The sequence below is a fragment of the Physella acuta genome, unplaced genomic scaffold (assembly GCF_028476545.2).
Source record: "Physella acuta isolate Inbredline_101_S28 unplaced genomic scaffold, ASM2847654v3 ptg000698l, whole genome shotgun sequence".
NCBI lineage: Eukaryota > Metazoa > Mollusca > Gastropoda > Physidae > Physella > Physella acuta.
Genome location: NW_026732217.1, coordinates 434,535 through 445,437, shown reverse-complemented (window position 1 = coordinate 445,437; position 10,903 = coordinate 434,535). Strand labels below are relative to the sequence as shown.

General features: G+C 32.7%; 3 protein-coding genes across 3 annotated transcripts in view; all 3 read right to left on the bottom strand.

Moving 5' to 3' along the window:
* LOC131949465 (ankyrin-3-like) overlaps nucleotides 1–10,903 on the bottom strand; it is a 124,186-nt gene that overhangs the window by 99,282 nt on the left and 14,001 nt on the right. The gene's annotated exons all lie outside the window — the stretch shown is intronic.
* LOC131949486 (uncharacterized) lies at nucleotides 2,023–2,696 on the bottom strand. The gene is made up of 2 exons (XM_059311388.1): nucleotides 2,278–2,696; nucleotides 2,023–2,124 (listed from the first exon to the last, which is right to left on the bottom strand). Exons 1-2 carry the CDS (start codon nucleotides 2,589–2,591, stop codon nucleotides 2,064–2,066), a joined length of 375 nt encoding a protein of 124 aa, XP_059167371.1. The 5' UTR covers nucleotides 2,592–2,696; the 3' UTR covers nucleotides 2,023–2,063.
* On the bottom strand, nucleotides 2,664–5,291 carry LOC131949457 (putative ankyrin repeat protein RF_0381; the record flags this gene model as incomplete). The annotated part of the gene is made up of 4 exons (XM_059311363.1): nucleotides 4,199–5,291; nucleotides 3,322–3,897; nucleotides 3,151–3,226; nucleotides 2,664–2,796 (listed from the first exon to the last, which is right to left on the bottom strand). Coding segments are annotated over exons 1-4 (1,878 nt in total), but the record flags the coding sequence as incomplete, so codon positions are not given.

Genomic DNA, 10,903 nt, shown 5'->3' with positions numbered 1-10,903 from the left:
CACCCAAACCACAACCAACCAAAACCAAAACAACAAAACGCAAACATAACGCTAACACAATTACAAATACAAACGAAAACAAAAATCTAACAACAAACCCAACCACAACCACAAACACCAATACAAACACAAAGAAAAACAAACAAAAAAGCAAACGAAAACAAAAACCTAACAACAAACCCAACCACAACCACAAATACCAATACCAACCAATAACAACACAATAAAAAACGAAAAAGCAAACGAAAACAAACCAAATCCAAACGCAAAAACCAACCAAAAACACAAATACAAACCCAAAGAAAAAAACACAAACAAAAACGAAAAAAGAAAGAACAAAAACGAACCAAATCAAACCGCAACCACTAACGCAAACCCAACCTAAACACAAAGAAATCACTAACGCGAACATAAACGCAAAGTGCTCACAGTCTAGCCCGGGGCGGAATCGCCTGTTTTAGCTTAATAAACGACTCTAGTACCCCAAATTATTCATAGTCTTTTGCACTCACTTAAACGAACGCGACTGTTTCAATTTAATGAACAATTATAATACTCCAAGCTTATCCGTAAAATACCTACAACATTAGCAGTTTTCATTTCTATTGCGGTGAAGTGGTTTCATGTATCAGGTTTATTATTTTTTTTATATATTAGAGTCTAGTTCGTTTAATTGCAGTTCAGTTCTTTGAATTGCAATTTTTGGCGATGATCAAAAGCTCTGACTCTTTTTTACAGAGATTGTGCTTAATTAAGTGTGTCTCATTACTTAATGTACCGCGCATTATTAAAAAGCGCCCATTGATAACTAAGACGCTCTTAGAACTAAGCAAGCTGTGTGTTTCAATTAGCACTTAGACGGCAAATAGGTGCTGCAACTAATCGTAAACTGTGTTTTAATCTGACTGTGTCGTTAATATCTAATAAATACCACAAAACATATATAGAGATTTAGATATTTTTATCTAGCTGTGTTGGTGTGTAAATCTTATCTTTAGACATAGTTTGTATGTAGTGATAAAACAAAATGTCATTCTCTGTAGGTACACTTTTACTCCTGATATTACTAAAGAAACCTCATATCTACATCTTTTATCAGATTTAGAGTGCAAATTAAGGTATTAATAAGGTGCTATTAATTTTATAACAGTCAGATTTTTGAAATTTTGTCTGTTCTACTTTTAGCACATAATCTAAATCTTGATTTCAAGGTAACACTATAGAAATACTTTGAAAATACATCTGAAGCTTTTTCTCTTCACATAAACAACTATAAAAAAACATCATGCATCGGTATTTGAACGAGTGGTATAAGCGGTGAAGAGCTCTGATGCTATACAGAAAGTCTCGGTTCAAATACCGGTCCAACTCATTAGAACTTCCCTGAGTCCACCAAGCTCTGATTAGTACCTAACTCATGTTAGGTATAGTACGGGCGGTTGGTAAAAATGCTGACCGCACCTTCTCTTCATATGCCGAGGTCAAGTAACATATGAACTCTACTTCATTGCCCAATGGATCGTTAGGTCAAAAGAGGATTCTTTACTTTTTTTTAAAGAAAAAAAAATACATTTTTATTGCTTTCTTTTCTGTGTAAGAAGTGTAAGAATATTATACATTTTTATACTGTTTATTAGCTTTAGAGTATACGTTAAGACATTTATAAATCATAACTTGTTATTAATTTTATAACAGTGCAGTTTATTGAAATTTAGTGTGTTCTACTTTTAGAAGATAATCTAATTCTAGGTTGGAATCGTGAGTAGCACATTTAAATGCTTTACAGTAACCAGGACGTTATTTCTATATTAAAAAAAAAAACTATTAACAAAAACAGAAATTATTAGTCTTTGGAAGTGCTTTAAAAGTTTCAATTTCAATTTCATTATAGAAATAAAATAGTTTCAAGTATAAAACTTCATATAGATATAAAAATGTTTAAAAAAAATTATAATTAAAACTTTTCTAATTGAGGTCCAATCTAACATAGGTGGGTTCTATCACACTCCTTTTGAGACTTGTTCCCCTTTTCTGTCGTCACCGATGATGCTGTTTATCAAAACCTATTCTCCATTCTCTATATTTACCTCGTTGCAGTCTCGTATAAAATTTAGGAAGACATTTCTGAAAAAAAAATGTACACCTACTAAAAATAGACGAATCTATAAATAAAGATATTGCAATTTTATTGTCAATCGGTAGGCTATTGTAGCGCAATATTTATGTAAAAATGTTCAGCATCGTTAAGCCAATAAATACATCATTGTTCAAACTTACATTGGTGGCTTTCTCTCTCTGCCAACATTTTGTTTTCTTAACTTTCTTATCTTTCCTGTATTTAGAGCGTAGTTTAGTGCTCGCTTCACGTCAAGTTTAGAAAAAGACCCGTCCTCCCGATTCGCTGCTTTAGTTTGAGCCCTGCTCGTTACTGTACCAACCCCGATGTAGCTCTCATCAAATGTGTTGATTTTTGTAAAACTGTTCACTTCAAGGTTCATATCAAAATTGTATTTTTCTTTTATCCTCTTTTTAGCATTTGATTTGTATTTCCAGAAATACTTTCTTATGTAATAGAAACAAATGGTTTTCATGCGATTTTGATGTTGAAATTGATAATTGCTTGTTCGCTTCCGTTTTCTGTTATTTTTTCTGCGACATTTTAAAGCATCGGCTGAACCACTTGATATACGTTTATATCCGCCGGGCTTAGTTTTCATAATAGAATATTTGTTTTTCAGACGCTTTATTTTATTATTTATGTCTTCAGTAGAGCGGGGTGTAATCATTTTACCAACACTGAAATTAAAGATACATTGTGTAAACGGTTTGAGAATTTGTATCTGAAACTTTACGTTTCGTAGAGGGTTTAATACATATTTATTCATTAGTAAGCAATCATTACACATCATGCATGATTATTTTCCCCAACACATTCTACTTAAAAAAATAAATAAACAAAAACAAACAAAAACAACTGGTTAGGCTGCTTAATAAAAAAATAATAAAAATTAATGCAAATAAAGAGTAAAATAAAAAAAAAACATCACCGAAATTACAACTATATTCCTTGTATGTTTTGTTTTGGTTAAAATTTGTTCAATCCTAATTAAACATACTAAATAGATTTATATTCTTATAAATTCAACATACATTTTCTTTTTGTTCTTTTTCCTTCTGTTTTTGGTGGTGCTTTCGATGCTGGTCTTTTCTTGTTCGATCATCAAATCTTACGTAAAGAAGTAGAATTGTAATAACAATCTGCATATTAAAGCCTACGGCTAAAGAACATTTTAGATTCGAAGATCAGAATGTCAACCATACCTTTTGTTTGACTAAGTCGGAGTGAATCAGTTTGACCATAGTTCGAGTAATCCAACATCTTCTCATGTTTTTCAGGGAATGTCTGACGATTCTTTTCAAACTTGTCAAGTTTTGTTTGTTTTAAGGTGTGTTTTTGATGTATTTGTTTTAAGTTGTGTGTTTGAAGGCTTTTATACATTTTATTTGTTGACTTACGGTACTTCTTTAATTGTGTAGTTTCGGTAAGGGTTGTTGTTGTAGTTGTGGAGGTGGTGATTAGCTGTGTGGTTTTAGTAGTAGCAACTGCTGTTGTTGTGGTACACATTGTTGGTGTTGTATACAAATATGGTGAAGTTTCAGTAGTTGTGGTAGAATTAACACTTTGAACATTATTTAATGTAGCTTCAACACTTGAAACTGGTGTAATAAAACAAGCTGTTGGTATTGTATCCATACATTGTGCAGTTTCACTACTTGGGGTAGTATCATCACTTGCATGTGGAGTAGTGGAAGAAGCTTTTGGTGTTGTATTCATAGATGGTGCAGTATCAATGCTTTGGGTAGTATTACCACTTGCAAATGATGTACCAGCTAGAGCTACAAAACAAAATAAAATAAGAGATAATTTTAAAATCATCTATAATTGCATGCAATTAAGAAATTCGGAAGGAAACGTGTTACGAGTATAGCCCTAGTGTATTGTTTATGTAATTATTATTTACACCAGCCATTGTACAACTAGAGTGCTAAAACTATGTTATAATTAAATAAAAAAGTAAAATGATATGCCTAAATCCCTAGACCAAACAGTAAGCAGAAGTTTAGAAGGGGGTTGTCTTTATAGTAATTGAACATAAACAGATGAAACGCACCGTTAATAATCGTAATAGTTGCTCACCTATCACGTTTTCAAACTCCATTTTACTTTTCGAAGAGTCCAAAGCTGCCTCCATTTTCACTTTATTTTCTTCTGAAGACTTAGCGCCATGTTGTCTTAGAACTGCAATAGCTTCATCTTTTGAATACATAATGGCTTCATCCAAGACTGTATGACCTGAATCGTCTTCAATGCCAAGGTTAGCGCCATGTTGGATAAGCTCTTTCATGACGTCGATAATTTTACTCAATACACTGCAGAACAATGGGGTTCTTCCGAACCTGCTCCTCGAGTCAACATTAGCTCCGGCTTCCAGTAACGTCTTCACGACTTCTGTAAGTCCATGCTGGGAGCTGTAGTGTAAAGCTGTATTGTTATTCTCGTCACCAGCGTCAAGATCGTCTGTAAATTTTAGTAGCGTCATAATTTTTTCTGTACACCCGTACATGGTAGCATTTAGTAAAGCTGTTCGACCACCATTGTCTCTGATGTTTGCCGAGGCACCAGCTTCCAGTAATAACATGATAATGTTGTTTTCAGCACAACCTGCCGAGCAATGTAACGCCGTTTTACCAAGATGGTCAGTGTTATTGATATCCGCACCTCTTTCTAAAAGCAACTTGACGAGTTTCTCACTTCCATTCCTAGCAGCAATATGTAAAGCTGTCTCACCACTCCCGTCTCTCAGATTTATATCAGCGCCAGCATCCAACAAAATATGAGCTATTTCTACATGTTCAAAATTAACACAGAAATGTAAAGCTGTTTTATGTCGAAAATTATCCTGCACATTGATATTTGCTTTATATTTCAACAAAAGTTCAACAAAATGTTTATGGCCTCCTATAGCGCTTAAATGTAGTGGTGCCATTCCTGAGTTAATAGGCCCTGTTGTTTTGACATTAATATCTACTCCTTCACTTATCAAAAGTGCCCCTAAAGGTATGTTGTTCGTCTCTGCATAAACATGTAAAGGGGCCATCCCATCTGAGTTTCTACAGTTTATATCAATGTCTAATCTTGAAAGTAAATCTTTAATATTAAAGCTACTTTCTTTCTTGACTAAGTCAGAACGTTTTCTCTTTACAAAATCCATCAGCTTATTTTTGTTCATCTTGGTTTTCATTTGCTTTAGCATCGTTTTACTTGACCTATTATACGAAAAAATAATAGAGGATGGAAATGTATATTTGAGCTTATATGAACTGTAAACCAAATTACAAAATACAATTGTCGACTTTCTATTGAATCCGTGATTAACTTTAAAGTGAAAGTATATTTTTTTTGGTACATTATAATGGATTTTAAAATAAAAGAATATTAACACTTTCAATTTAACAAAATATTTTTCCACAAATTTTTTTTTAAATGTTTAAATTCTACATTAAAGCAGATATTCTTATTTGATAATTGCGAAAATATTTTTTTATTTATTAATATTTATGTTTTGCTAAACACATTTTGTGAAAACGATGATACAGCTAAATTCATTAAATGGCACCAAAGTCTAAAGATTAGATCATTGCGCCTTGGAAATCAAAGCGCAAGGCCTAGGTAGCAAGTTGCGTAGAGCCTGATGCTGCTCTCCCTCTCTCCACACAGCTGATGGGCTTAAAGAAGAAGTTACCAATAAACAGCTAGCAGCGATCTATATATCTATCTAGATTTTTTAATCTAGAATCTAGGCAAATAGTGAGTTTTTATCCTCAACTATTTCAGACCTCAATTATTTTAAATAAATCTGTGTTTGTTTAGCAATGGCATGGGTTAAATTAGGATATAGTTTATTATAATATAATATTCGCTTAATTTAACTTTATTATATGATGGCTCTAAGTAAATTATCCCAATTAACAAGCACCTAATTGTATGATAGTGTTATAGTTACCATGCGGATGGTATGGGTTCGAGAAACATCATGTCAATGTTAATTCCTTTTTGTTTTAATTTTTCTTTTTTAATTTTAATGCACAGTGGTAAATCACAACGCACTAGATTGGTTTTAATTCTTTATTATTAGTTTGACGCTAATTTTAATAATTTATTTATTTACTACTCAAATGTGGTTCCAGGTCAGAAAATGGTATAGAAAGAAATCGATGTTTTTAAAAGATAAAAACATGTAAGATGAGGTGTGACTTCTTTTTAGATGTGAATGATAAAGTTGTCTATCGGAACTTAGCGGGACACGGCACAGGTGAAGTAGAGTTCACCTGTTTTTATGACCTCGGCGTATGAAGCAAAAGATTGGCTGTTTGTGACGATATGTGATAATTTGGAGGGGGGGGGGGGAGATAAAAATCTTTAAATAAAATCTTTAAATCTTTTATTTCAACGCTGGACTAGACCCTCGTCTATTTTACATATCCTTTATCTTTAAGCGGTTTTAGGTACTTATTCAACATGTGCTTTGATAATAATGGCTTATAATAATAATAATAATAATAAACTGTTGTTTAGATTAAATTCTTGATAAAATTTAATACAGTTTTTATGACAAGGTTCACTTGAGTTGCCATAAATAGAAATGTACCTGTACTAAAATGTCAATAACAGTTATTTTAGTCCACTTAAAGGCTGATGGTAGGCCTACTAAATTTATTAATAAACATTATTTGAATACAAGTTATGCTTATACTTATGCCCAGTTAAATGTTAACACGTGTTTAAATTTGTGATTAACTAAAGTAACGTATTAAGAAAAAACGAATTGTATTGTACACTTATTTAATATCAACATCTTTTTAAAGACAATTTTGTTTATTAAACTACCGCGTAGTTATTGGAGAGACTAATATAACGTCTCGCTAAGGTAAATCGATTTAAACAAATCCATAACCAGTCTCTTAGCGACGCGTATGGGGTCATCCATAAATGACGTCACGCTTTTTTGACGATTTTTACCTCCCCTCCTCCCCTCCGTCACACGTCGTCACAAAAAGCCCCTCAAAATTGCAGTTGATTTTTTTAAAAACATCGATATTTTTCCAAAATCTTGTCTAAACTATAACAATTTATTAAAACAGTTATCTAAAACGCGAAATAACGTCTAAAATTCGTTTTCTAACATTGTTTTTTTATAATGCAAAAATGTGACGTCGCAACATCTGACCCCCCCTCCCCATCATCACACATCGTCACAAAATTACGGACCCCCCCTCCCCCCTACGAGTGTGACGTCATTTATGGATGACCCCTATCCTATCAATGAAACACATGCATAGAAAATGAATGATGTGTGTGTGGGGATTAACGAAAAAAGATCCATAGGTATTAATTTTTTAAAACTATCACCTAAACTGTAAAAAGCAGAATTTTAAATATAATTTTTATTGTTAAATTGATTTTTCATAACAAACTTGATAGCCTGTTTGATTTTATTTGTGAGGTTGAAATAATCTGAACGTTTGAAGTAGATATCTTTCATTTGAAAAAAAAAATCCCAACTTCTAAAGCCGGATTATTTAAAATGTCATTTAAGCATAATGTAGACTACACAATACTTAACAAAAATGAATTACATACATCTTGTACTCTACCTGTTTTAAGTAGAACCAGCAGCCAGACAACCAGCCTATGGAAGTGACACAAAGCAGCTTACTTTGGTACTATATATAGCAAACATCGACCGGTTAATTTAAAATCAATACAGCATCCGAGTGATTTCCCGATCGGTTTTTGTGGTTTTTTCTTGTGGTTTTAATTTGGCTGCTTGCTCATTATATATATATATATATATATATATATATATATATATATATATATATATATATATATATATATATATATATATATATATATATACATATATATATATATATATATATATATATATATATATATATATATATATATATATATATATATGTATATATATATATATATATATATATATATATATATATATGTGTGTGTGTGTGTGTGTGTGTGTGTGTGTGTGTGTGTGTGATTTGTGCTGCACCGCAACTATCGGAATCTAAATTTAACCCACACCCATTGTCCAATGGAGTTGCAATTTGGCAGTGGTAGATCCAGTGTTTTTTACAGGCGTTTTTCTCCGGGGAAGGGGGGGGGGGGGAGACCTAAAATTTTAGGGGGAGGGGTGGGGGGCGGACGCTGTAAAACTTTATATTTTCTATGTAAATTTCATTTGAGTTCTTGGATGGGGGAGGGGGTGCGAGCGGTAGACTTGTATATTTATTGGCACGTGCTTTTTTAAGGAACATCGACCATCGTAACATGTCATAGATGTAAAGAAATGTAGAATTTATTCATACAGCATTCGATGGCTAATAAGTTTTAAAAATGCATAACTATTAAATATAGTTTACTGCTTCAAGATTTAACAAAACTGTTTCAAAATAAATTATTAGTATTTTTGTATATAGGGGTGAGGGAGTAATGGAATTTCTGACAAACGAAATTTCAATTATTTTTTGTTCGATAAAATAAACAACTCATTTTGATAGTGTCCCTTGCACCTACTATTAAATAATAATTTACTACTACAAGCGAAATGTATTCAAATTAAGGTACAATATATTTAACATAAATGAGTCACATATAATTTACCTTTTTGACGAAATCAACACATCAACAACGTAGATAGAAGATCTCTAACCAGTCTCTGAGGCGATTGAAAGAACACACCAACTCTTATCTGTACAGTGGCAGTTTAAACATCGATCAGTTAAAAAATAAACCGGGAGTGATCTCCCCTAAACTTTCTCGAATATTCTAATATAAAATTACGAGGGATGGCAACTCAGGACATAGACAATATTTGTTATCCATTTTTAATTACTTAAACTTTTTATAATAGAATAGAATCTTGTAAAAAAAGTGAAAAGTTTCCCTTTCAAACCTGACGGTCTATGGGGCAAGTGAAGTAGAGTTCACTTGTTTCTGTGATCTCGGCATATGAAGAGAGTTAGGTACCCATCAGAGTTGGGTGGACTCAGGGACGGTCTACTGTCTTGAACTCGGATTCGAACTCGGGACTAACGGGTTAGCAGTCCAGCTCTCTACCGCTAGACCACTCCGTCCCACACCAAGTGAACGCCAAATAAAATGTGTATAAAAGTGCGGGATATTATTAGTACTTTATTAATTTACATGCTTTTTTGAGAAATCGGAAATAGCGTAAATTAGTACTTCCGATCAACGGAAATTACTCAAAATTTGACAGAAGGTAGAGAATTAGATCTTTTATTTACGTGTGAAATGCATCTATCTAAAATAGTACGCAACTTATAGGCTTTTGAAAAATTCAAAGAAAAAAAGTACCACTTCCGGTTATCGGAAATCGCTCAAAAGTTGACATGGATCTACGATTTTGATAAAATACTTTTATATTAAATTTCTTCAACCTAGCTGTAACGGTACTCAAGTTATCGTGTTTACAGACACACAGACACACAGACACACACATACACACAGACATAAGGAGAAGATTGCAAAATTATGTTTTTCCGTATCAGTGACGTGTAAAACGTCGAGATTTGCAAAAAAAAAAACAACATATGATTTATTAAAAAGTAACACGGCGTTTTTTAGATCCAAAATAAAAGAGTTGTTAGCTAAACTGCATTTAAGAGATTAATAGATTATATTATATGTATGGGTACTTGAATTTATAACGCACGTGTCACATAGACGCCAGTTATTAAAAACACAGCAAAATAATAATGAATGGAGATAGTTTAATTTGGTTTAGGTACCACACACAACACTGTGCGTGCGTGGTGTGTCGCCTGACCGTCTGAAAGGAGATTGTTTATATTATTCTTTTGAGATTATATTTAACTCAATGCATCAGGCCCGCCGGTTGGTCGAGGCTAGGTCAGGGGTTCGTTGTGCCAGGGATACAAAGGTCGACTCGAAATATCGTCCCATTAATGATTCAAAGATAATTCGTTGTTACTAATAATATGTATAACATGTATGCACAATATACAATGTAGTTGACATACATAAGTCACATAGAATCTACCCTTTTGAAGCAAACAACACAGCAACAAAGTGGAATGAAGATCACTAGCGGGACTACCAGGATAAAACACCTGCGCTTATCTGTTTAGCGACACGTTGCACACAGATCAGATAAAAGTAACTCAAAGTATTGCTGGGGATTCCCCATTTATGTATTGGATAGACCCGAGACTGTGTATAACTTTTGTCTGCATAATATGTTGGTTGAGATAATGTTTTATGTAACTAGACTCTAGGCATTATATAATTTGAAAGAAATTTCTGATTTAAGGTAATCGACAATTTGATGCTCATCTCCCTGATATGGTAAGAGGACAAATCTATAATTTGGAACAAACTTTCTGAAATCGAAATTATTTTGTTTATTTCGTAACAAGTCTGTTTGTATTAAAAATATTCTAATATATTTTTATTAACTATTTACAAGTCATTTTTATGACAATCGTGCAGCTTCAGATTATTTTTTAAATTCACAAAAACGACCTTAGCTGCAAATTCCTCCTACAAGTGTTTGATTTTGCAATCTTTCCTTATGTCTCAATGCCTGAATGTCCAGGTGTCTCTTAGCGCTATAGTTTTTAAATTTATTTTGATCAAATTATTATGGAGTAATATATTTTAATAAAAAAAATAAATTCAAAGATTACTATCGTATAACAGAAAGGTAGTTTAAAACACATTATAATAGTCGAGAAGATTGTGTTCTTAATTAACATCAATTATAACGTTAAGAAT